The sequence below is a fragment of the Plectropomus leopardus genome, chromosome 17 (genome assembly GCF_026936395.1).
Source record: "Plectropomus leopardus strain MGB_pleo_1.0 chromosome 17, ASM2693639v1, whole genome shotgun sequence".
NCBI classification, from domain to species: domain Eukaryota; kingdom Metazoa; phylum Chordata; class Actinopteri; order Perciformes; family Serranidae; genus Plectropomus; species Plectropomus leopardus.
The window spans coordinates 26,991,818-27,019,610 of NC_142192.1; the positions used below are offsets into that span (position 1 = coordinate 26,991,818).

The 27,793-nt window shown below is 39.3% G+C and overlaps 2 protein-coding genes across 5 annotated transcripts in view; both read left to right on the forward strand.

Moving 5' to 3' along the window:
* sall3b (spalt-like transcription factor 3b) overlaps nucleotides 1-20,251 on the forward strand; it is a 57,641-nt gene extending 37,390 nt beyond the window's left edge. Inside the window, exons 3-6 of one of the 2 annotated variants that reach the window (XM_088090549.1) lie at nucleotides 6,908-6,991; nucleotides 13,815-16,730; nucleotides 16,821-17,164; nucleotides 19,094-20,251. In XM_088090549.1, coding sequence (XP_087946675.1) covers nucleotides 13,829-16,730; nucleotides 16,821-17,164; nucleotides 19,094-19,486 — 3,639 coding nt within the window. In that variant the 5' untranslated portion in view covers nucleotides 6,908-6,991; nucleotides 13,815-13,828 and the 3' untranslated portion in view covers nucleotides 19,487-20,251. Of the gene's footprint in view, nucleotides 1-6,907; nucleotides 6,992-8,224; nucleotides 9,132-13,814; nucleotides 16,731-16,820; nucleotides 17,165-19,093 lie in introns of those variants that run through there. The other variant, XM_042507178.2, reaches the window with a different exon arrangement.
* Nucleotides 20,252-21,088: 837 nt separating this feature from the next.
* Nucleotides 21,089-27,793, forward strand: part of atp9b (ATPase phospholipid transporting 9B) — a 53,636-nt gene continuing 46,931 nt past the window's right edge. For 2 of the 3 annotated variants that reach the window (XM_088090083.1, XM_042506389.2), the window contains exons 1-2: nucleotides 21,089-21,235; nucleotides 26,987-27,160. In XM_088090083.1, coding sequence (XP_087946209.1) covers nucleotides 21,156-21,235; nucleotides 26,987-27,160 — 254 coding nt within the window. In that variant the 5' untranslated portion in view covers nucleotides 21,089-21,155. Of the gene's footprint in view, nucleotides 21,236-21,671; nucleotides 21,769-26,986; nucleotides 27,161-27,793 lie in introns of those variants that run through there. The other variant, XM_088090084.1, reaches the window with a different exon arrangement.

Below are 27,793 nucleotides of genomic sequence, written 5' to 3' on the forward strand. Positions count from 1 at the left end.
CATCTTGCATGATAAATATCAGTGATTTGCTCCAGGCTTCAGACTGTTACTCACAGGAAGTCACTGTTTGAGCTGGTTTACACAGATGGAGACCATTCTTAGTCAACATTCACATAAAAATCAGTCTGGGCCCTTTTTTTAGTTGTTTTTTTTTTCTCGCCTTCTTTTCATTGTGTGTAGACAGTGGCGGAGCTCTGCTGTTTTACTGGGCCGGAGACGACACCTTTATTTGTTTGAGAGCTTTAACTTTCACAAGGATCTGCAACTTCACACAGACACGAGTAAGCTCGACCTCATTCATGTTTTCACACAAGATTTGATCTCATTTGTGAGTTCTTTAAAGTCATGTAGAGGACTGGTTTGGCTTTCTTCAGTTTCGTGCTCAGATGATGTGGCAGGACAAACTTTACTCTGTGGTCGGTTACCAGCAGCCCTCTGGTCGACGTTACGAGGACGCTTTCTGAGTTCCTCTTGATCATTATTCTGTCCGCTGTCTGTCTCCTGCTGAGAGCCACGCTGGACCTGAAACATCCTCACAAATGTTACTTTGACGTGTCAAAGAGGCCTGCAGGGCGTCTCTCACTGCTTCAGTGTGTGTTTGTGCCACTGGAAGGTGATTTTCCTTTTTTTTCAAATGCCCCAGTACTTCAAGGCAAGTTAATGTTATGTATTCAGAATTTTATTTACGTGATATGAGTGCTATCAGGAAAGTATTGGTTCTAATAGTGAAGAGTGGGCTTAACATGTCATAGCTGGTGTAGGTGGAGCTGATTTTAGCCATTTTATACACTGTTGGTCATTTTAATCTGTAACAAGTTGTAGTATTTTGATTGTATTTAAGTGTCTGCAAAGTAACTAATAACTACATCAGGTTTTTTTTATTATTTTTTATTGACATTTTGGATTTTCTAAGTAGATAATTCATTTTTATGTTAAATGTATAAAGACTTGTTTTGGGCTTTGGGGGATTTTTAGAAATAATTATTTAAATAGATTTTCTTTCTTAAATCTCAACTCTTAAACTTGTTGGGTTCTTTTTAAATAATTTATGGGTTTTTTTCATGGCACTTTTAGAGACATTTTATGAATTCTTAGTCATACATTGAATTTATAAAGTAATTTTGTAGGGACTTTTGAGGATTTAAAAATAAGGAATTTTAAATTGAGTCTTAATAAATTCATTCATTTATAAATTCAAATTAATTCATATTTAAAATCTTTAACTCGTTGACTTGTTTTGTGATAATTATCAGTTTGATCATGTAAATCAACGCAGGTTGTTGCATTTAACCTTTATTTTTCTCATCAGTGGACTTCATGAAAAGAGAAACATATCCCTGATATTCTCTAATGTTTCCGCATGCTAAAATGTAAACAAAATCTTTATCATTTCAAAACTTTTGTCACCATAGAATGAGCTTTTATATGGGAGCGGGTCCTCTTCCACGGAGGTCGCCATGATTCTACAGCAGCCCAGAAAAGACAAACCAAGCACTGGCTTTAAATCGCACCATTTGCTCTTTGCATCAGCCACTGTAGTTTGCAGCCCCTCTGTGACGAGCTCGACAGCATCAGAGAAATACTGATTTTTAAAGTCAAACTGCTTTATTCAGTGTTTTCACCTTTTTAAATCACCTGATCTGTTTGTTTTGGAGAAGAAGGAAACCTTTGCAGATCATTTGACTTGAAGATTATGTCAGAGCAGATATGAAATGCCATTTCTGTTGATGCTGAATTGAGACAAAGGGTTATCTGTGGCTTTGTTATTCAGCTCTGAAAAGACTTCTTACTTTCACTTTGATCTGGAAACGTCTATTCTCATTCGAAACAATTGTGATTTCGAATTGTTCTGGGGAGGCGTCCTGCTGGTACATTCAAGAACATCTCCTCTTTGTTTTAAGAAACCTATTGCCTGGAAAGTTTCTCTCCATTTCAGCTAAGATACTTCAAGTGAATAATCTCCTGAAAAAAAGGGTTTTCTATCACAACAGCCTCTGTTGCCGACTAGATTATATTACAGTTTTCCTCCAGCAGCCTCAGATGTTACTCGCTCAAAGGTTGTAATTAACTACTGTTTTACTGCAGCCATTGTTGTAATTGGCACGCAAGTTTGTGAGAAGGAATAATTTCCTTTTTTTCCTGAAATTTGCAGGTTTTTTTGCCGTTAGGTTTGTTGTCATGTAAGCCTGCACATCAACAAAGTCCAAAACACATCATTATGAAGCTTTTATGTGTAAGAAAACAGCAGCTGAGGAGGTGTTTTAATCGCACGCTGCTCTAAACGGAAAGATTATCTAAACACCTTCACAAGTTTCCTCAAACAACAAAAACTTCCCTGAAGGAAATATTCTCTTTTTGGTTGGCTGTGTAGCAACAAATATTGACACCGATGTGATATTATCCGGCACTTTTAGAGATTTATTTAATTTTCATCCATTTCTTTCTACCTCAGCCAATTTCCCCCTTTTTGATCCCAGTCCGCTGGTATCATCAGCTTCCTCATTTACGGCGTGATGGCGATCCTGACACCCGGGACGTCATGTGAAACCATGAAGGACAGGAGGCAATAAGTCGGAGAATAGCAGCAATCTTCAGGAAAGTTCTCCATTCACTCTCACTCCCGTAGTTCTCTGTCCTCTTATCCAGCCTTGAAGATAAAGAAAAAAAAAATCAATACAGAAACACAGTGTTAGATAAAAGCAGAGAGGGGGAGAGCGCCGGGCCAAGTTAGGTGTAGTGAATTAAAGCGATCAGAAATTTCCCGGCCACTCAGCCCTCAGTCTACATAACCTAACAGCCCTGTCTCAGTGCTGTCTATCACTCTCCGCTCTCTGTTCAGTCCCTCTTTGTTCACTTTTGATTTCTTTTTGGTCTATTCCCCGTTTGCTTTGTGTTTTGGGATGAAGGACCTGCTCCCATTCAGCTGCAATAACTGCTGAGTGAAGGTTTTGGATATTGCGAGGGAGCCTGTCTGAGCTTCCATATCAGCTTTGACAATTGCTGGTTTCTCTGGAGGGACGTGAGGATGGACTGGAGTGATCAGTCTCTTGTTTTTAGCCGTGGTGTGACTCGAGGGGGACAGCAGCGTCAGTCAGTTGGTCCACCACTTTGGTCTAAACTGAAATATCTCAACAACCATTGGAAGGAATGCCATGAAATTTCGTACAGATGTTTATGGTTCCCAGAGGATGGATCTGTCTCACCTACTGACAGAGTTGGTTGTATATGACTGTTTAATTAACGGTCGCAGTCAGTAGGTGATTTATCACAAGATGTTACACAATTGACTATGCTATGTAGATAAAATAGCTTAACACGTACTTATGGATGAACACAGGACACAAACAGTGGTCTCCAGGGTGAAAGTCATGTGCTTGTTTGACCCATCCACTCTAACCACCCTGTTTATGACCAAATTACCGTAAAACTAATGACATTCCCGTCAGCCTCAGCTGAACTTTGTGTTTTTAGCTAAATAGCAAATACACAACATTAGCATGGAAATATAACTTAGTTACTCCCAAATTCAACAATATAGCTAAACATAAAATAAATAAAAATGTGTCCTCATTATATTCACTTAACAGATGTATGGCTAATTGGAAGATGGTGTCTGAAATTCCCCTCAGACCACATCTTATATTAATGTTGTCACATACAGTAAAATGTTTCTAATTCTACTGAAGTACTTAAACAAATCTATATGGAAGACATTCATTACTGAAATAACTATAGCCCACCTTATCAGCATGTCCTTAATGGTGCTGCATGTTATCCTGCCAATGTTAGCATATAGCTGGACGCACCGTCGTGCCACAGAGCAGCCTCACGGAGTTGCCAGCTCTTCATCTTGTTTTACCTGCTTCTTGTACAAATATACGTCCACCCTCGTCCCCTCTGTCTCTCAGCTCCGTCAGCTCCTCAGGTACTAGATCACATCGACATCTGATGAGCCGCAGCAGATATCCGGGCAGCGTGTGATGCTCTGTAGGACGTATTTCAAAAGGGGTTGAGGTTATATTTCACCGTTTCAGGACTGAGGCGCCGTCATGTATTAATTAAAATCCAAATACTCCGTATTGATTGTGTTATCAGGCTAGTGCAGCCTGGGCCCGGGGTATTGATCCGGCCTGTGATTTATGATCATTTTCAGGAAAAATCCTTCTGTGTGATTATATGAGGAAACAGAGGCTGAGTGAGTGTAATTCTTTTAGATCTATTCTGCAGCACGCCGCCGCTGGTGGAGGGCTAACATACTGCCACCCTGAAGCATCCCAGAGGAGAAATATTTCAACTAAAAATTGTTATGATCCAGTTGGTTTTCATTGTAAAGTAAATCAAATGAAGCAGCAGGCTCCACAGGCTCAGACTGAGGCTGCAGCCTGTGGCTTTCAACCCTTAAACTTGTTACTGTTGGATACTTCTAAGTTTAGGATTTGGCCAGATTTTCCAAGTGTGTTTCAAAGGGTTAGTTCACTCAAATCTCAAAAAGAAGAGCATATTTTCTCACTTATAATTTGTGGTATAGAAGCTCACTTTGTAATCAGGAGGCTAAGGGGATGGTGGATGTTATAAGTGAGATGCTTACCAAACTGCAGACCACTGTTTGAGACCAAAAACAACCAAAACGGTCATGTTTTAACTCGTTATTGCTGTTTCCATTGCCTTTTTTGGCTGGAAACTGTTTTTCCAGCGGCTCTTTAGACCTGTCCACGAGGTTATTTAGTTCTACGAAAAGCAGTTGTTTTTTACTGAGAAATTGCAGCGTTTCATGCCGGGATAGTTGCACAAAAGTACTTGTTTTTACTGAGACGTCTGTTTTTCCATCATGTATTTTGTTTTTTATGTTTTTTATGCCTAAATCTAACCACACTTTAACAACAGCATTTCTGAAATGTAAGGTTTCAACATTTTCCATTGCTTAATAAAATACAATTACATATTTATAGTTTGCAGAAAAGTAAAATTGCAACATATTTTTCTTTTAATTGGGCTAACCCTTTTTTCAAAACCAAACCAGGAGAAACAAACAAAAAAACATAAAATAAAAAATAAAATAAAAATTCTTCTAATAGCTCATGTTGAATTTATGACCTCAGCCCTGCTTATGTTTTAATCTAATGCAACAACTCCTTTAACTACTGCCTCATGATTAACTGGAGAGTTAAACGTCCTGTCGCATGTTGACAAAAGTTTAACAGTTTAAGTGGTTATGTTTGTTGCATGCATTTATGTCATTGTGTAAAACTCCTGTTTGTCTGTTTCTTCTGTGTTGTTAAGTGTCTGTTTTGTGTTATTGACTTCCTGCAGCTCTTCGATGAATTAAAAAGAAAAGTTACACACAGTTATTATTAAAAATGATTTGTTGAACTTGACCCGATCCTGTTCAGATACATGTTTGTAGCTCATCATACCAACTAAAACAAACTGATACATTTGTTCCTCTAACAGATGTACGCAATCATTAAATTCAAGTGGTGCTTGGGGCCGTAAGTGGAGCCGACGTTATTGTAGGCCAAGTTAGAATCTGGAAGAGATCATGGTCAAGTAGTTGCTAGTTTGATTTTGTGTGCCGACGCTGGTTACAAAGAATCAATATCGAATCAAGGAGGGTTGAGTTTCCAGATAAGCCCTCTTGGCCACTCTGGCTATTCATCATAAGTCTGTAGAAACCTGATAGGTCAGAAGAAATTATATTCCAGCAGGAGTGGGGCCTCCTTATCTCTCCATAGCAGGGGAATAGGAGACATGCCGATCAATACCAGGCTGTTGTGTAGTACTTGCAATTATCAACAGCTGATTCTGTCCTCCCCCAGCTGCATCTTTTAATACCACATAATTACAAGTTTTGGGACAATGCCTGGTGAAAAGGGATTACAGCTCTGGTGAAGTATGCTTCATTCTTTGCTCGGCTTTGAAATAGCTACAGTCTGTGGCGGAGGAGGAAACAATAACATCAAAACAGATTTTTTTATACACATAATTTTCTGATATTTGGCTTTGCCATTAACATTTTAGCATTTCCAAGTTTGTAGTCACAAGCAAGCAGAAGTGTGGACTCAAGTCACAAATTTGATGACTTTACACTCAATTTGAGAATATTTAAAAAAGACTTGCGACTCATCTTTAACACCAATGACTCATGACTTAGTCTTGAGCCTTTTGACTTGAAAATACCAATTGGAAACGTCCAAGGCTGAAAAATGAAGCCAGTGCCGGAGTGCCAAAAACTGCAGTTCCTCTAATGGCCACTTAAGGTTGGCTCCCAAAACCTATTCCCATAGGCCTCCATGTTAAAATGCAAACTTTACAGCAGAATTTCAACATTCATGACCACTGTAACAGGGATGACTTTTTTTTATAACTCACCTGTTAACATTTTACTGAGGCCCAAAATTACACATATTTGAAGACTGGGCCATTTAAGAGGAAGCCTGCTGATAGGGTCCTCGGCTCTGGTCCACCCTTTACTCCCCCGACACTCCAGCTTCTCATTTTAATATGGTCAGTTCTGGCTCCAGAAAAACAAGATGGCAATGGCCTATGTGCAGAACTCCAGGCTTCAAAATTGGAGTCTGAAAACCAGGTGTGGGTGACTCCACGGTAGCTACATCTATACAGTCTATGGAAAATACTTGGGGCTATACCTCCCCCAAAGCCCAAAATGTAGTTCAGGTGCAATAACTATGTCATGGTCCACAAAAATATGAATTGCAGTATGCAAAACGTGCAGGTAAAAAAATTACAGATGCTAGAACTGAATTGAGAAAAAGAGCTTTAAGGATCTTTGCACCTACAGCATGGAACAATCTGCAAAAAGATCTTAAGCCTCAAGACATAATGATTGTGAATGAGTTTAAAACCACGGTGAACTCTGTTGACTCCAAGCTATCTGTGATCTCAACAGGACAAACCTGCAGGCTAAATAAACAAAGGAACATACAAAGAGCCAAAGCTTCCAACTTCGACATTTGAAGTTGCTCCAAAACTGGTAAGTCAAAGATATTATTAACATTAGCGAGCTAAAGCTTAACTGATATCATCTTAAAGGTCCCATATTGAAGAAGTCAGATTTTCTGTTTTTGTCTGTTGTCTGTTCTATAATAAGGTAGGTATAGGTGTAAATACTGCAAACTATCAAAATGCCCAATCCACAGAGAAATGCACAGTCCATAATCAGAAACCCTTGCCTTTAAACAAGCTGACAAAACTTCTGTGAAGTTGTGATGTCACAACTATATCAATAAAGGTAGAGAGTGTTGCCAAAGTGTTGTTATAGTCATTTCTTGGCTGCAATGATGATTCAAAGACACCTGGAGCACAGATGTGGAAACGCTGACAAATCAGATCAGACTGGGGTTTTCAGGGGGGACAAAAAGTAAATACAAGTATATTCAGGCAGACAATATGAGAAAAATAAAGTGTTTTTTGAACATTGAGCATGTTCGAGCAGAAAATCCATATACAAATGTGAACCTGAAAGTGAGCACAATATGGGACCTTTAAAAGCTAAGTATTTTAATATGTAATTATATATATATATATATATATATATATATATATTTAATAATTAGTCACAAAAGGAACAAGTTTTACACAGACATAATTTAAGTTTTAAAAAACAGATTATAAATAATAAACAAAATAATATATTTTCAAAACTTTTCTAAAATATTCTGTTAATTCCAAACCATTTCCGGGCCTTGAAAAAACCTTTTCTAATTTCATAACTTTTCTAGAAATTTCACCACCATGTGACCCTGGGATTTACCTTTATTGAAGAGTGCAAGTGAGTGACTTGTTTAGGACCTGAAACTCAAAGTTTAGGACTTAAAATTTGACTTGGGACTTGTCAGTCTCGACTTGAGACTTACTAGGGACTTGCAAAACAATGACTTGTTCCCACCTCTGCAAGTAAGAGTGTTAGGATGACCTATAGTTGTGATCAATCATCAAAAATTACTACAGAAATGAAGCTCTAGGCCTTATTTTTATTTCGACACCCTTTTCTCATTAAACGTCAGATTACAAACCGAGCTCAGGTTGGTTTACTCTCCACACATCCCTGATCATCACTCAAAGGAAGACTTCTCCTCCAACTTACAGACATTTTTCAGTCTATTATGGCGCCAAATTGTGGGAGGTCGTAACAAATGAAGCAAGGGCTCCAACACCTCCTGTGGTATCCTGGCAGTAGCCTATCGCAGCCGGCTGAAGGGCATCTAATGATGGACCGGAGGCGGAGGCAACAAGGAGAGCGCCGGTGCCACGGATAAGCCAGGGAGACTCACTTCCGACTGCCACCAGTTAAGATCGGACGTATCTGCGACCTGACCGACATTTTTACGCGCAAAGTTTGATTTTACGCGCGTCTTTATTCCGGTTTTCAACTTTTGCGCAAGAGTAACCTCATCTAACGCGTTGATTTTGGACTTAACGCAGATTTTTGGAGACTCAACATACGGCCTGTGGAAGGATAACTACTTCTGGTGTTACTCTAAGAGTGTGTGAGGCGACAGATTCAACCGGGACATCAATCCATCCATTTACAGCCTGAGAAATCAGCTCAAACTGGAGCGTCTTTTTTGACACAAACTCATCCAAGCGCTCAGAGAGGCAGCAAGTCAGGGAACAGTGAGATGCAGCATTTGGCGACAAAATTAAACCTAAAACTGCTCCAAAACGCATGAGCCACTCACAGGAGTCCAGGTCGGACTAAACCATGTCGGAGCAGCTCGGAGTTGTGCGTAAAAGCAGCCCCACACAGGACAGGAAGTGAACTAATTATTATTAAACCCCATCCCTCATTTCCATATCCAGCGTGAGTTGTCTGGACGGCAGCCAATCATCCAGCGAAGGGCAGCAAGAGTCGTAAAAGCATTATCCTTCCTCCATCACAATTACACTGACATGCGCAATCTGCACGCGGGCATCAACAGCAGCCGCCGTTCGCTTATTTCACCGAACCCGCTCCCTCCGAAGGGTCCCATTCGCTGCTTGTAGATGAGTCGGCGAAAGGCAGAAGCGAGTCGCAGAGAGAGAGATCAACATGTCCCGCCGCAAGCAAGCCAAACCGCAGCACCTCAGGTCAGAGGAGGAGGCGACACGGAGCGGACTCCTCTGCGCTACTGGTAGGTGACCGGGACCATTTCAAACACTTTTACTGGCTTTACTTCAGCTGACGGGGAGAAACAACAACAACTATCATTGAAAAACAGCATATTTAAAGCTTTTTTATTGCAAAAGGCACGTTGAAGTAAAGGAATATGGCAAAATTGATAAAGATTGAAGCTCTGAAAATACCCGAAAAGGTGGACAAACTCTATTTCGCAAATTAAACAAACGGATTTAGAACGGTTTGCTTCCTGTTTCTGCCTGACTCTCAATTATTTATTTTTATACTTGAACATTTTTTTTGCACTTTAGTTTCGAAGTCTAACAAATACAGCCTATTAAAAGTTTAAAAAAAAGGTTTAGGATTTAGTTAAGGAAGGGTAATTTAATGGAGCATATTTTAATTCGTTTTCAATGTTTTGATTTAACAAATTAACATTCTGATTTATTGACTAAACACTGTTGACACATAAGTTCAAATGCAAACAGTGCAAAACGCTAGAATATCTCATGAATTTAAGTGTTTTCATATTTCATTTCTTTTTTTGTTGTTGTAGGGGGATAGGTAGAAACAAGGCCTGTTATTTTAAACTTCAACAAAATACAGAATAAAGAAATGAAAAGAGGCAGGAGGCGATACATTGCTTGTTAAAGGGTTATTTCTGCAGATTATGTGTGAGAATATTGTGCATTTTGGCTGGAGGCCTTACTGTCAAAAAGGTAACCATTTGAATGAGAAACATTCACATCAACAACCAGGAGAAAAAAATTGAAATGAAAATGTGGCTTTAAAAATATTACTTTAATGATCATAATAGTGAATTTTCATACATGTATTTACTCTTCAGCTTAATTAACATTTTATATTATCTGTACACATTTTCCATTAATAGTATGAAAAACAAAGCGGATAATTGATTTCAGCATTTTTCAATCTTAATGTTTTGTCATGAGTGTGTAAAAATAATCATTGGAAATTATCATCCTTGTACACAGGATTTGTAACTAGATCTTGTATCATATTGCCAGCCTATGTTATGGTACACCAGAACATAATTTCTAATATTTTAATATTCAATTCAACAATTAAATTTCCTCCTCATGGAGGATGTTATTTGAACCTTTTAATCAACACTAACAGATGAGCACTTACTCACATCAGGAGCATTATTTTAACGATAAATGTACCGTTTAAACTATTGGATGTGTGTTTATCTGAAAAATGACTAAATTTTAGATGGGATTTGTTCTGCGCTCTTTACATTTGGTGCAAAATCTGTGAGAAAATGGGGTTACCTGGCTTTCACTGACAGCACATGAAACAAAATTTATTTGAATTAATCTAATATAATATAATTAATTTCATGTATGTATGTTTATTTATATTAGTGTTAACTTTATCAATAATTTATGGCACAGTTCTTAAAATCAGAAGGCCTGCAACACACTAAGCCAATTCCACGCGTTAATCCAAATCATCATCTTGTCAGTTCTTGTTCCATGTTTGATTTATTTTTGATTATTTGTGGCTGTGAAAAGGTGTCGAGTGTGGGGAGAGGCCCTCCTAACTCGGGCCCTCCCACCGCCCTGCAGCCAGGCGGGGGGCTCCGCCACTCGGAGCTGGGCTTTGATTGAGCCTGCTGACTTAACCTTTGTCAGCCTCACCCTGCGAGGGCCAAGTGCTCCATGTCTGGATCATAATACAATTAGTACATCTGAACCGTTGACCTCTGCGGCCCGGAGGTCACACAGAGAGGCAAAGAGGCATCAACGCCGAGCCTGAGGGTCTGTTTGCTTTTCAGCTGCAGCTTCATGATTTTTCTTTTTTCTGCTCTCGTCGCCAAACAAACCACACAGCAAGAAACAGACATAAATCTGCCCCTGACGTTACGGATGGAGCGAGGGTGACATTTTGAAAGACGTTTCTATCAGTGTTATTATATTTGGAAATATATTCCCAGCTTTAAATCAGAGCTGGTCTTTTCTTTGTTTTTCCTGGAAGTAAATCTTACAAAGTGCAGACAAAATCCTGAGCTAAAACAGTCAAAGTGTTTTCGCTCCTGTGTTTGCTGAATCGCCTTGGTGATCTTCAGACCACCCACATGGTGAGCCAGCAACTCTGATTATTTACCTCTGACCAGTTTGACTTTCAAATAGATTTTACCCACTCAGCTGTGGTCCCACTCCTCTTCTCTACAATAAAACAAAAAGATTTAAATTATGTTTTAATTATCTCAGACGTGAGACAGTTGGAGCTAAAGCCTGTAATATATTAACAAACCTACTACTCATTAATACAGACATTTTACTGTGTGTTTGCAGGAGTATTTGTTGAGTGTACTGCAGTAATTGTAAATACACCACACGTCCCAGTCTGTGTTTAGCTCCAGCACACTGGGACTCTTTCAGGTGGTGATAATCAGAGTGTATTGACTGCACTTGGAGACACAAGCACACACATACACACAAAATACATGCACATATGGGAGCAAATACACACACACATTAAATTCAGCATAAACACATGCACGTTTAATTGTCCACTTTTACTGCGTTTAAGAACAAAGGTGCAGCACATATGTCGGCCACACACACACACACACACACACACACACACACACACACACACACACACACACACACACACACACACACACCCTATTTGCTTTGGACTTTCATGGCTCATTATCAGGTGGCAGAATTTTCTATTTTTTTAAATAAAATTTTAAAAAAATAAGTAAAGTATTTTTTTCACATTGAAAACAAAAATGTTTGCAAATATACTGAATGTAAAAACAAAAACAACCAGAACCTCATAATATCTCATCTCTCTACTTTTGGTCTTTTGAAATTGTTTAACTGTTGTGGGGAAGCCAGAGTGTGTGTAACAATAATTTACTATTGATTTCCTCAAATCTTTCCATCTGGTATTGCTGTCTGTTTCTTAATGGGCCAAAGCCTGAACAGATGCAACAGTGATTCTAAATGTAAAATCTTAAAGATCATCGTCAAACAGAAAGACAACAGTTTTACTGAAATGTGTTGGATATGTGATATGTGCTATATTCAGCAGTTTTAGTACAGATACAATCAAATGTAAGAATTAAATTAACAGTAATAGTGGATAAGGAATTAAAACAACAAATTCATATGTTATATCCTATTCACATCCAGATTTTCTGGGACTTTTATTGGTTTCCTCAACCTTAATTTTCCTGTAAATTTAGATCTTGATTACATGTAAAAGTGGAGAACTTTACACGTCAACAACAACATTATGCTGTCTATAAAAGCTGAAATAATACACACTATATTGAGGTGTGTCATTTAGATTAACACACTAGTTTTATTTAGTTCATTTGACAGTGACAGTGCACATTAAGGGGCATTTCTTAAAATATATCAGCCAAAAGGCTTGTTTTCTCTGACCAGATGTTACAATAAAAAAGTAAAAGTAAAAGAACAAAACGAAAGAAGGTAAAGATAAAAAACACAACTACTGAAATAGGAAGTAAGAAGCAACTCGTGGTAAAATGTTGATAAAATTGATATGTCACCATAGAAAATATTGACAGATAACGATAATACTGCTGAAAATTACGACAACTACCGAATGCATGGTTTTGATACAGAATCCCAATTGTGTTCTTTTAGAACAAAAACGCAAAATATATCAGAGTCCGAACATGATCAGTAATACAATAAGTCTATTTATAATGTGTGTTTGCCTGAAATTTCAAATGGCTGTGATTTTCTGCATAAAACACCTCATTTACAGAAAGTGTTTAACAGTTAAATTATCAGCTGACTTCAAACCGACTGAATAAACTTCAGGTTTTTTAATCAGGTTTGACAAATGCAAACACGTAGTTTTTTAACAAAATGTGGAAAGTGCACAGGTTTTTTTGCATAAAGATGAGACACGTAACTGAAATGTGTGAATGCACGAAAAAAAATCAATATACTGTATGGAATTTCATTATCTGTCTGAATGCACAATCGAGAGGTCGGATAGCTTCATTGAACTTTATTGATTTTTTCAGGAAGATTATTAACATTTGAAAAACAGGGGGTGTGAGTTTCTGTCAGCACTTTAAAGCCGTGTTACTATGGGGCCTGTTGAATTTTAGTATTGAAAGGTGTGTCACAAAATAAAAATTCTGCAACTGATGTTGCAACATTTAAAGAGTTGGGAAAACTTGTGCTTAACTATAATCTTATTTCACATATGAATAGAGAAAAAGTGGCTTTTATTTGAGGTTAAAACTTTGAACTCAGATTCCCTTTCAGTTTCCTCTAGAGTAGCTTCATGGTAATAAAAAAACACATTCTCCACACTGTATGACAATGTTACATATACAGTCTTTCTATATTGTTTGGATTTGGTGAATTGTTTAAATATAAAATGTTTTCATTTACATTAAAGAATCTGTCTGCATATGTTCTGCATCATTTTATAAAAACATTGTAATTCAGATGTTTGTTATCTTTGGACACTTTGGGATCACTTTTGGAATTTCAAGTCCAGTGAGTTTGAACAATGCTTGTCCACACAACACGAGTTCGGAAAGATGGACTCACGTCTCTGTGTTTGGGGATTAATTACAACATGATGGGGGAAAATTTGCCCCTCTGGTGAAATATCAGGACGATAAATTATCAATTATGCATTCTTAATTTGTCTTTTTTTGGGCCTGTAGGCATTGTGGAGGGCATGCAGAGAGTGGAGACCAATGGAAGCAGTGAGGAAACACACATCTGTGACAAATGCTGCGCTGAGTTCTTCACTTGGACTGAACTGAGCGAACATCAGAAAGTCTGCACTGAGGATCCCTTGGTGCTGATAGTGAAGGACAGTGAGGGGATGCCACTTCCTGAGGAATCTCCTGTCGGACCTTCTCCTGTTCCTAGCGTTGCGTCCAGTGACTCATCTGCAGCAGAGTCCCCAGACGCTGGCTTTGAGCTTAATGACAATGACAGTCTGGATAATTTAGAGGAAAACATGGAGCATGAAGAAGTCATGGAGCTCGAACATCGCCCACAGGACACCCTAACCTCCAGCCCTCAGCCCCCACATTCAGCTGAGTCCACTTCCCCCCAGATGCCAGCTGCAGGCAGCTACGGTGTGCCGAGTACAAACGTGACGCTGGAGATCCTCCACAGCACCAGGGTGGCTGTGGCTCAGTTCTCCCAGGGGATCAGCAGCAGCAATGCTGGAGGAAAGGGGGCTTCAGCAGCCATCCCGGTGATCTTGGAGCATCTGCTGGCTCTGCAGCAACAACAAGTCCACCAACTGCAGCTTATTGAGCAGATCTGCAGCCAGGTAGCCATCATGAACAGACAGCCAACACAGACAGCGCTAAACCCAGCCTCCAGACCTCTGTCCCTGGCACCTAACCCTTTCCCCTCTCACGGCATCATCCCTCCTCCCATCCTGCCTCTGTCAGGAACCATGCCTTCAACAATCAACGGACAGGCTGCTGTTTCTTTGTCGTCTGTGCTTGAGAAGTCGAAAAGTCTCCCCTCAAAAACTGTATGTGGGCAGTCCACCTTTAGCGATGTAACATGTACCTCAGCCTCCTCTGAAAATTCAACCCCATCTCTCTCCAGCTCCACATTACTGCCGCCGTACACAGGCTCACACACCAGCAGCATTAGCTGCACTCAGACGCTGAGCTCCTCCAGCCCGCTCCCCCTGGCGCAAAGCAGCCTCCTCAGCTCGTCCTCCAGCCTGCCATTTCTACCTCAGAGCCCCCCCAGCAGCGTCATCTTCCCCAACCCCTTGGCGAGCATCGCCGCCACTGCTAATGCACTTGACCCTCTCGCTGCCCTCATGAAGCACAGGAAAGGGAAACTGCCTAACGTGCCCTTGTTCGAGACGAAGCCCAGCCCGGAGGAGCCCTTCTTCAAGCATAAATGCAGGTTCTGTGCCAAAGTGTTTGGCAGCGACAGCGCTCTGCAGATCCACCTGCGCTCCCATACAGGAGAGCGGCCCTTCAAATGCAACATCTGTGGCAATCGCTTCTCCACCAAAGGGAACTTAAAGGTGCACTTCCAGAGGCATAAAGAGAAGTATCCTCATGTTCAGATGAACCCCTACCCGGTGCCAGAATATCTAGACAACGTGCCAACAAGCTCTGGGATTCCCTACGGTATGTCCATCCCTCCAGAAAAACCCGTCTCCTCGTGGCTGGACAGCAAACCTGTTGTAGCGACTCTGCCAGCCACTCTGGGTCTTCCACTTTCCTCCGCTATTACCAGTATCGGAGGCTCAAATGACCCTGTAAGTGTAACAGCATCCGTTAAATCTCCCTTCCAGCCAGCTCCTGGTGAATGTGTATCTTTGTCACCTAGCCACAGAAGCAGTGAGGCTCATTTCTCTCCTGTTTCAGAGTCTCCGCAATCAAACCTTGAGACAGAAGCGTCCGATATATTGAAAACAGAGGGGGTGCACCTGCCCCCGAACTGCACCCTGAGACTGAGAGCCAACACGGTAACAGAAGCAACCACGACCCCATCAGTGGTCACCCCGCCTGAACCCGTCACCTCCCCTGCCTCCAACTCTCCACCTCTGTCGTTCAACTCGGACGAAACTAAATTCCCAACCTTCCCGGACTCTATGCAAACATCCGAAACCTCAAAGCTCCAGCAGCTGGTGGAGAACATCGACAAAAAGATAACAGACCCCAACCAGTGTGTCCTCTGTCACCGCGTCCTCAGCTGTCAGAGCGCGCTGAAGATGCACTACCGTATCCACACCGGGGAGAGGCCCTTTAAGTGCAAAGTGTGTGGCAGGGCTTTCACCACCAAAGGCAACCTGAAGACTCACATTGGCGTTCACAGAGAAAATCCCCCAGTTCAGGTGCAACACTCATGTCCCATTTGCCAGAAGAAGTTCACCAACGCCGTCGTCCTCCAGCAGCACATCCGCATGCACATGGTCGGGCAGATTCCCGACTCGACCCTGGTGGACGGGCTGCAGGAGGTGGACGGCGACGCCTCCTTCAACGACAGGAACTTTGACAGCCTCAGCAGCAATGACAATGACCTCATTGATGATATTTCAATGGAGGATGATAATGAGGAGGAAGAGGAGGAGGAGGAGGTGGAAAATATGGAGGAGGCTGTAAACCCTAAAGTGTTCATCTCTGAATGTAACTCTCCTCCTAAGTCCTCCATAGTTTCAAGTATAGCTGCGCTGGAGAACCAAATGAGGATGATTGACTCAACTGTGAGCCTAAACTCCTTTAGTATAAAATCCCTAACAAATGGTTTTAATGACAGCAGCCAGCTTAATGTTAAATGCTCTTTATCGGAGAAAAGGGTGGAGAATTGCAGCCTAAACAGCCCAAATGTGTCCGAATCCTCTGGTTCACCTCGCGTATCAGTGTCTCCCGTTCAAAGCAACTCAGAGGGCATGACGATCAAATCACCTGCAGCAAGGCCAGAATCCCAAGAGTCTTTGGCAGCGTCAGTGAAGAGAGAGCAATCTGAGTCTCCTACCTCTGCATCAGCAGCTGCAGCGGCCCAAGATCTGAGAGGGATACAAGCCAGCAAGCTCTGCGTGAAAGAGGAGACTCCTTACAGTATGTCGTTCCAGCTGACCAGAGAAAGAGGTACATCTACACTGTTATATCCTACTAAAGTTGTTTGAGTAATGTGTAGTTTTAAGGGAGTAAAACCTCACTTCTACACTTGTGTTTCAGCTGCAGGTCAAAGCATCCCCAGCCTGATCACCAGCACGTCATCAGGCCCGATAAAAACCGAGGTGAACGGTCACAGTCAACCCAACAACCCGTCTGAAGGGCAGCACCCACCGTTCAGCGTCCACATCTCCCCGGCTTATGCATCTGTCGGCAGCCCGGGGATGACCTCCCTGCTCGGCCCTGCTCCCCCTCGTCGGGCGCCGAAGCAGCACAACTGCAACGTCTGTGGGAAGAACTTCTCGTCAGCCAGCGCCCTGCAGATCCACGAGCGCACACACACTGGAGAGAAACCGTTTGTCTGCTCCATCTGCGGCAGAGCTTTCACCACGAAAGGCAATCTGAAGGTAAATAAGGAGATTTTCATCTGGTTTGGATTCAAACTGAAAGCTTTATTGACAACTTTGGTGGTGAAAATCTGCCTTTTGTGATTTATCAGACTGAGAGTCCTGCACAGCTACAGCTAGAATAAACAAATGAGTAATTCCACTATAAGATTAGTGGATCAGTGGTTTGGTGGTTTAGTTGTGTTGTTTAGTGTCTTTCAGTATTTTCATGTATTGCAGTATACATGGCAACAACACAACCTCCCTGCAATTGTAGACAAACACAACAATCACATATTCTTGCACAAATATACTCTGAGCCTTCACAGGGAAAAGTCCAGCAGTAAAGATAAAGTAAAGCCAATTTGTGAATGTACACTTGTTAAATGTCCTTAAATGTTCTTAAAACATGGAATATTCTGCTTTTATCAAAAAGGAAAAAAAAGTACAAATTCAACATTACAAAATATTTACTCTCATGAGAATACATGTAGGCCTAAACTTTAGAAAATGTGCACTGTTGACTCAATATGTGTACTTTCATTCAACAAACACAGTTGTTTCTTTATGAACGCTCTGAGTTGTAATTATTACGTCACTTCCTGAAAGCCAGTTGGAGACACGTAACCACGGTAACCCATGTTGACCTAGGATCTACTGGTTATTCTAAAATAATTTTAAAACCATATTACGCCTAGCAAAGTAACACACAAGTTTCATGACCAAAAGAGGTTTTGATACCAATATTATTGAGCTATCTATAGAATCTTTTATAATAATAGTAATTATAATGCTGTCAGTTAAATTCATCTTTAATATTGTTTATTTTACGTTTTGTCTCTTTTTTGGCAAATGAATTAAGCTCAAAATACAAGTGGAGGGATCTTGTAGCGAGAGTCTGTAACCATAACTGTATAAAAAGAGAAATGACATTTAATGTACAGTTAAAAGGCAACCAGATGTTGGAGGAGGGAGACAAAGCCAGAAAAATGATTTAAGAGGCAGTGGATTATTTGCACAATATTATCAGATGTGTATTACTGCCATGATATCAGTATTTCATTTTTAAACATCCCAGTTATCATCAATACAGATAACTGCTTTCGACCGGTCTAATAAGTACTTTCACAAGTAATCAATTAGTTGTTTCATTATGAAAACCTTCAAAAATTATCAGAATTTATTAAAGTGACATCTTCAAATTCTTCATTTTTGGAAGCATCAGGCCCAAAACCCAAAAATATTTCAGTTTACTGTAAAAGCAGAAAATGTTCACATTTAAGACGCTTGAACCAGCACATATTTGGGATTCATGCTTGGAAATTCACTCAAACGATCAATCGATTATCAAAATTGTTGCTCATAAGTTTTTGTTTTTTTTTCTTATCAACTAACTGATGAATTAACTAATCAGCATTGAAAACAGATGCCCATGAAATGTCTTTTCAAGCCAAAAAAATATATATGAAACTTTTTTACATTCTGTTTTCATTAATAACATCACTCTGTAAGATGAGAAATATCATAGTTGATGACTCTGGTGGGGGGGGGTGCAGGGGACATGTCCTCCTCTGTATTAAGAAAGTGCATTTGTCCCCCTCAATATAAACATAAAAGTAGCAGAGGACTTTTATTTTGACAAAATCAAAGACATTTACACCATGAATCGATGCAGAAAAGACACAGATTACTGCATAAAAATTCACAAGAATGCAGGAAATTAAATATTTGATGCACACTTTTTTCTGGTGGAGGCTGCCTAAACCCTCCTGTTCATAATGTTTCCCCCGTCTAATGTTGATAAGAAACGTACCCCATTAAGGAATAAAGATTAAAAGTGAGAATAAAGCTTCAGCTCTCTGAATATTTACTTGGAGCCCCCATGCTTAAACGTGTGCCTTTGGAAATAGAAACATCCACCAAATCTAACATCTTTCATGTCATTCTCAGGTTCATATGGGAACTCACATGTGGAACAACGCTCCGGCCCGGAGAGGCCGGCGGCTGTCGGTAGAAAACCCCATGGCCCTGCTGGGAGGAGAGGCGGCGAAGTTTGGGGAGATGTTTCAGAAGGACCTGGCAGCTCGAGCGATGAATGTAGACCCTGGATTTTGGAACCGCTACGCAACAGCAATCGCCAACAGCCTGGCCACTAAAAACAACGAGATCTCAGTGATTCAGAACAGAGGCATCTCTCAGCTTCACCCTCTGACCGCAGGCATGGACCGAGTGAGCACCGCAGGAAGCCCAATAACCAGTCTAACCAAGGCAGGCATGGACCTGGGAAATAATAGGCATTTTTCTATGCTGATAGACGACAGCAAAGAAATTGGAATCAATTGAAAATAAAGATGAATGGAGACTTAATACTTATGCAATCTGTTATGGACATTAAAATATTTGTAAAACATCTTGTTTGTTCTTATGTATTATATATAGACTTAAAGAAAAGAACTTTTTATCAATTGACAGAGAATAGTAGGGTATTCACATTTTGCTATTTTACTTTGCCGTCATTTGTGAATGTTTTTTTTTTCTATACATTAAATAAGTTGTTTAACTTGTACCTGAACTTGTCCTACGGTGCTCAGACATGTGGTTGCTCTGAAGAAGGGAACGATATGTTCAAGTCAATAATGCAAAGAGTCCGTTATCTCCTCTGGACAGCTGCCCAGTGCTGCTAGCTGGTGCAAAGCACAAACCATGCCCACAATAAATACCCACAAATTACCAGTTGCGATGAGCTATTGTCAATGTTATGGTGAGAATTGTTATTCTTAAACAACAGTTGGACCGAATAAAAACTAGAACAAACAGTCTGTATGTTCAATTCACTACCTCACTCAGTTTAAACAATGAAAGCTCACTTCTCGTGATGCAATTTAGAAAACTATTTAATGTAAATCACATTAGAAAAAAGTTCAACATAGACTTTCATCTAGCTTCTCCATAACTACTTTTGCTAACTTTACCCCTCTTTTTGACTTCTTGCATTATGTCAGTAACCAAGCAATTTCTTTTTTTCCCACAAACAACCTCTGGATAACATCAAACACAAGGGATCAAGCATGTACAGATGTGGACTGATAAACAAAATGAATTTGTTGACATATTGTTTTTGTGTGTTGTTTATGTTTTTTTTCTTGTTGTAGGCCTGCAGCAGAACCTTTTTCAAGCTGCAGCATAACACCAAAACACTGCATTCTAGATAATAAATAATAATAGATTAATTAATTAAAATTAATAATAATGCACAATAAGAATAATAATTTTATACAACTAGTTCAAAAATCAATTCATTTAAGTCAATTTTGTCGTTATAACCCCCCCCCAAATGATCTCTTTCCAAACTTCATGATATAAACAGAGGCACATCCCGCTGTTTATTTCCACTTTGAGAGGATGAATACAGACAATTACTTTTCAACAACTACCTCGTCATTTCTTGGAAACCCCACCAGAAAGTTTTTTTCCAAATAATTTGAGATTTCCCCGAAAATGGAATAAATTGCAAAGTATTTCGGGAAACACACGCCAATTAAAAGGTCATTAAGCCGTTTTTATCTAGGATTTTATCTAGCACTTCAAGAGGGGGTGATTATTAGAACTTTATGTGGAAAACAGTACTAAGTCAAAGGCTTACTTATTAGATTTTGTCGGACTTTCAGGTCTTTATCCTCACCTGCTCTAAACTCGTTTTTAACCAATGCTGCATTCATGTACTCTCGGAAAAAAAGACGCTTTATTATTGTAATCAAACAGACACACTTCTTTCAATAAGACTTATTCGTTGTTCATGAGTCTTAGTGTCAGAAATCAGGTGCCCGAGCGCTACGTTGTGCTACAGCGACAGAATTTCAAATACGCTAAAATTAAATTTGAAACTCGCACCACGGTGCTTTAAAAAAAAAAAATACTATTAAAGTTACGATATTTTGGCCCGGTAAGTGAACGCGGCATAAACCCCAAACGTTTTTTTACGTGACGTCAGGATGTGTACTGCCCAGCCAAGATGGCTGACAGCATCCCGTTAAATCCGGTGCGGAAGAACTCGAAGAGAATCCCGTATTACAACTCTGCCAGACTTTCAAGGTATGGAGGGGCTGTTTGACCCGTTTTTTCTTACAGTCGCGCACTAAAGAAACAGCCATTTGTCTTAAATATTGACATTTGGCTGCCCCGCGTGCTCCCGGGGTCCGTGTTTGGGTTCGGGTCGTGGCTGTTAGCTTGTGTTGCTAGCACCGCTGCTGACAGCTCCTTCGCATTTTCTCCTTCTGACAGCTGCTTGTTTGCTCACGACATCATCCATAAAGCTTATATATATATAAATATATATTTAATGTGTATTTTCTAGTCCAAAAAGACATATTCTACAACCTTTAACGTACGTTAGAAAGTGTCAGATATCTGTTGACCACTGCGATCTCCAGTCCTCCCATGGCATTTAATTTAAAGTCACATGATAGCGTCTCTGCGTTAACCAAGTTCGTCACATGTTATAAAAGTGTTGTTGCAAACTGTAGTCGTTATTCACAAGCTTGTTCGTTTTTCAGACTGGACGAAGATGAGCTAATAAAGTCCTCAGGGTCAGGAATGGACAGGGAGTGACATAGTCGCATGACCAGGTACTTTTAGAGCAGGTAGTAGGTTGTTTCTGTTTATATAGTATAAGTGAATATGTTTTATTGGTAGCCCAACACTACTGTACATTCATGTCATTAATTGGCTTTGCATATAAACCATTCATCTTTAGTTGTGATGATCTACCTCACATTTCAATTTAGATCATAAGAGCAACATTTGTGCCTTTCTGTTTTCTTTGCTTCTGCTTATAATAATAAAACTAAACTCAGAATCAGAAATACTTATTGATCCCCGGTGGGTTACTAAGATTACTGAAAGTCGACCGATATTGGTTTTTCATGGCTGATACAGATACTGATAATAAGTACTTGATGAGGCTGATAACTAATATGTGGAACTAATATAAATTAATAAAAATGAACATTTCCTGCCAATATTTAGAATTTGGAATATAACAAACTCCAACACTAAAGTTTGTTTAAATGCCTTTAGCAAATCTTCAATCAAAACTGTTACTTTCAACAACACATACAGCAAGTTCCCAGCATTTTTTTGTATAGTAAAGTAAAAACAAAAGATCATCCCATGCTGACATTTTCTTTGCACTTTTTTAAATTAATTAACTTTATCAGTTCAACTAAAACACAGGAAATGTGTGCTCTAGAAAAGGATCAGCACGAAAAAAAGATCCTAGGTTCACTGATCAGCAAATATGACTTGAGTAAAAAGGCCAGAGAGCAGTAATAGAAAAGAAAGAAAGAGGAAGCAGAGCCAGGGTGGCAGGTCTGAAGGATGGTGATTATTAAAAAGAAAATGTCGATACAGATCATTGGCAAAATGCCAAATATGGGCCCGATAATCGACCAGGCTGATAATCCATCAATCCCTATTTGTATCCGTCACTCTGATGCCAGCATAGAGAATTATCGCAAGTAGAAATAAGCACTAGCAAAAGTATATAAAAATATAAAACAAAAAAACAGTAAGAGTAAACAATTAGCACAGTATGTAAATATTAAAATATTTAAAATTAAGTTAGTATAGTATGCTGTGTATGTAAGCGTATAAGAATGTAAGAAATACAGTCATAGACAATTACCTCTAATATGTGAATATTCAAATTAATACGGATAATATGCTGAATGTGTAAAATATTAAATTGTCCCTGGTGCTACAGTGCAGTGTATAATATGTGTGCAAAGCTACTGAAGCTAATGAAAAACAAGATATACATAAGCAAGAATAACAATAAGAATATGTACAATGTATACAATGTGTAAAAAAAAAAAAAAAAAATACAATGTGTAACGTGGACATTTTATTGTGGGGAACTTGGCACAGTCTTCACAGTAGAGGTCAGACTTCTTGGTCAGGTCCTGAAGCGGGTAAAGCCACACTAATGAAGCTTTTCCACCACTGACACAGGAAGCAGTAGTTGGCAATGATGCCTGTGCTGCATCAGAGAGCCAGCAAACCTTTTTACAAACCAGCCCACGTTTACACTAGATTTAGAGTCGAATTATTATGTAATCTGATGTGGGAGTTCTATAGCAAGAAACACTATGGCTATTATGAACGTATCTTGTTGGCAAGTCCCAGCAGTGTGTAAACAAAACACAAAACAGTGATGGAAAGTTGGTGGTTGCCTAAGTCAAAGCTTCAAGAGTTGATTTGCAGGTTTTGAACGAAATCCAAAAGGTTTCATGCACTACCTAGCACTGCTTTTTAAGTATTCAATTTGTGTAATCCCTTTTGTATACAGTGCTTGTCCCTGTAAAGAAATTCCACTTGTTGTGCAAACTGGCATCTCATCAGGTGCATGCATTTGATAAAGATCTTTTGCTCTAAACTTCAGCTATTTTCCTCTTTTTTTTCTGTTGCTCACTATCTTTCTGATGGCCTATGAACAATTTAAGGTGGTTCAGATTGAGACAACTTAATTAATTCTGTCAGGAGCAATTTGTTTCAACAGCTTGCCTTGCACACATACTATAAAATACAGTAACATGTAGATGCATTAATAGATTAGTAATAAATAAAATTTGAAATTGAAATATGCCAAGTAGTTCAGTGGAATAAAGGAATCTATAAATAGGAAAAAAACTTTAAGTTTAATCATCAATTAAAGAAATAAAATCAATTAAAAAAACATTTACAGAGAATTTAAAAGATGAATCGCAGAGGAAATAAAAGATTTTTAATGGTAGTTTGTTACAGACAAGTAACAACATAAATCCACTCTTGACATCTTGTACTTCGTGGTTGGGATTGAATGGGGCACATTTCTGAAGGTTGATTATTTTGGTGGTGGACACACTTGCAGTAAATTAAATATTAGTTATGGAGTCATATCTGCATCTTTTTTGTAGAAAAAATGTTCCTTAGGAGCTCCACAGTAATAAAGATTGAGGTCTGTCACATGGTTTGAACGCTGCTGCTCTACTCTATAAAATTGGACCAGCAAACATTTTGTCCACAAGACCTACATAACCACCTTATATCCATGTTTTCACTGTTAAGATCTTCTTTGTCTAGTTTAGCAGATTTTGTTACAGTAAGTTGCTTAGCAGTGTGTGCATATTCTTTGTGCACGTATGTACTCTGCTGTATGACTTTATGAAAGTATGTTGCGTGTTATCATGTGCCGGCTATTAAATCACTTCATTCTCCCATTTTTAGCAAACTCCCCTCCCTCAGAAGGAATTCATACCGTCAGAACTGCATGACTTTTGGCGTTTTCCTTTTATTCTTGGCTGTAGAAGTTGCTCCACCAGAATATTTTCTGTGTTTTTGATGTCTTATTTTCGGAAGTCTGGAAATTACATTTAATGCGCTAAGTGACTGAAACAGAGCACAGAGTCAGTGTCCTTTCTGCAGCAGCCGCAGATTCTGGCCTCCGCCCTTTGCCGGACGTCATCCCTCTCTCTTTCCCTTTCACACTGTATCTGTCCTGTCAAATAAAGGTAAAAAGCCCCCCAAAAATATCTTTGAAAAAGAATCCCATTTAAGCTTCTTAGTGCTGTCATGATTTGCAGTCAGCTTTCAAGTGTTGGATGTTAAAGCTCCTTGCCACAAATAAATAACCCGTGAGAAAAACATTATTCACATAGCAGTAAAACACATAAAATGTACAGTGTACAGTATGTACACTGCTGTTGCTCAGGTAGTTATACTTCATTTGTTGTGTTCTGCATCAGCTCTCGCACAAATCTTTGTGCATTTTAAACCAGGGTGTTATTTATATCATCAGTCTTTTGCTTTTTCTCAGATTTACAGCCTGTTTGCAGAAAACACAAACACTTTAATCAGCAAATACCCAGCAAGTCTCAACACCTGCTGTTACCACCTTCTCAGACTGTCACACCAAGAGAAGTGATAGGATTCGAAAAAAATGTTCCCCAGTAGCCTGTGTTTTTATTTTGTGTGCTGGAGTGGTGCTTTGATTCAACAAGTGTTTGCTCATAATGAAAGGGGTCAGGCATCGCAGACGGACACTGGATTTGGCAAACTTGGTAGCGTATACTAAAACGTGGCACGAGTATTTGATTCTGACTGTTTTCTAATGGCTATTGAAACATATCAGATGTGAAGGAAGATATTTTGGTGGTTAAAATGCCTCATTGTGCTGGATCAGTGTGATCAACTTTGACAGTACTGAATTAGGCAGCTTCCTTTACATCCTATTAACACCAGATTTAGGTTTACACCTTAATTAAATGACAGTAAATGTATCATAACGTGGTGTGTTCTAATCTGTTTCAACCAAAGTAAAGTATCTTGACATTCAGGAAATGGTTTTGTATTGACTGATAGCACACTGAAAGAGTGACAACAGCGGCTTTAACTTATTTAATTACTGTAGAAAACACACTATATATTTTTAATTGATTCCTTTTCTTAAACTCGTTATTATGGGAATCTAGACAGTGGAATCTCAGATGCAGATTGAGAAACAAAAAAATCGCCTAGAAAACTGTCCAGAAATGCCAAATATTTCCCACATCTGTTGGTAAACCAAATAATACTTTTATTATAATATGATATTTTCATTGTCTTCATTGTGTTCCACTCTAAAAGGGTGTTCTTTGCAACATTTGACATATGTATTATTTAACTTTTTTGAGTGGAATTAATAACAAGTTGTAAAATGTCTTAAATCTACTTTGCCTTAAGCTGCAGAAACTGTGAGTATATTGCTTTAGTGTATTGTTTACACCTAGAGAAAATGAATTTAACATTAAAAATAACATCATCATTCAGCTATGTGTTGAGTGTGTGTTCGGTCTGTGGTTGTGCATGCAGAAATAATACAGGTGTGAATATGGTTGTGGGTGTTTTTCAAGCAGGTAAAAAATAGAACAGGCTCATCTGTGTGCCAGCAGAACGGGAAATGGCCTTTACTTTATGGAAACAAAGAGAGATGCTCTTCTTAGTGTAAACCTGATATCCCATTCACTACCCGATACTGCAGCAGGCTTATCTGTCACATTTAACTGTGTCAATAGATATACTTACTTTTATTTATTTGAATATCTATGTATGACAAAAGATTTCCATTCGAGATTTTATGCTCAGTTTTAGTTGCATCTTTGCTCTTCATTTTAAGTTTGTTGTTGTTTGTTGTCTGCCACCGCTGTGTATGTGATTTGCATTTTTTCTACAAGTACTTTTGTAGTTTGGCAGTGTAATGTATATCTCTTTTGTGTGTCGTTAGTGTGCAGTTTCCTTTAGTTTACGGTGACTAAGCCGGTGGTGTGAGTCTGTGCAGGTTTTCCTGTTAGACAGATTCTTTAGAGAGGCCTCATGAATAAGACATTATGTGCTTCTCAAAAGTGTTTCCAGTGTTTCTTTATTATGTGAATAGGAGACGTACTCTACAGTAGTTTGTGATGGAGGTGCAGAGCCAACTGCGCTGACTAGCTTTAATTTGGGCTTTTCTTCAGTCTTTTGCTAGATTTTGCACATTTCTTGCTGTATGGAGCATTCTGTCATTCCTGAATCTTGATATGTGACTACAAAATGTCCAGAGTTTTTATAGTTTTGTGGTGTAGATTATGTATGTTCAGCATCAATGAGGCTTATTGCATTGAGTAGAGTCCAGTAGAATAGATTCTCATTTGTTAATAGCATTTGAAATGGAAAGTCATCATGATGGAATATAAATAAATATCTTTTTAGATGCATTCTGTGTTCTCGTTCAAAATAATGGGTCCTTGTTCTGTTTCCTTAATATTTGACTGTCCCCTGTCCTTGTCACAGATACTCTTTAGAAGATGAGCCCTCTAACTTGGATGAGATGCCTCTCATGATGTCGGAAGAAGGCTTTGAGAACGATGAGAGCGACTACCAGACGCTGCCTCGGGCCAGAGTCAACCAGAGGCAGAGAGGCCTCGGCTGGTTCCTCCTGGGAGGGTGGAAAGTCCTCTGTGGCAGGTATTTCTACACCATTGCATGATTGTGGTTTATATGGTTTTATTTTGACATAATGACTTAATGACTGAGGTCATCTGTGTGTGATGACTCAGGAATGATGCAGGGATTACACTCATGTAGTTCGACCTATTTCCCTCGCTTCAATTCAGCCTTTCTGATCGGGAGAAAAGTTGCTAGAACAATTTCTGAACAAAAACTTTAATATTTTCAAGATAGTTTCTGTTTCTATGTTTTGCTTCAGCCGCATGTTTTCCTCTTTACCACATTTTACTTGGGTGTCCTCTAGTGTTTTAAATATAAACTTTAATATAATATTCTAACTTTTATTACTAAGGCTGTTGGAAAGAATTTCAGAAGGCAAAAATATAAAGTGAAAAAAGTAATTGTTGCTGGAACTACTTAAGTGTGTATTAAGTGTTAAGTGTTTTAAAAAAAAGATACATGTTTTTGTACAGTGTCCTAACAGAGTGAGTTTCTGGCCCTTGTGTTGCATTGGACAATCTCTGTGCACACAATGAATCCCTTAAATAGGACAGCAAACTTTTTTGATCATGTGTGTGTCTCCCTTTTTCATCATTTTGTTTGCCCCCTTTTATTTCAGACGTTTTTACGGGTCTGTCACTGTCACTGCCC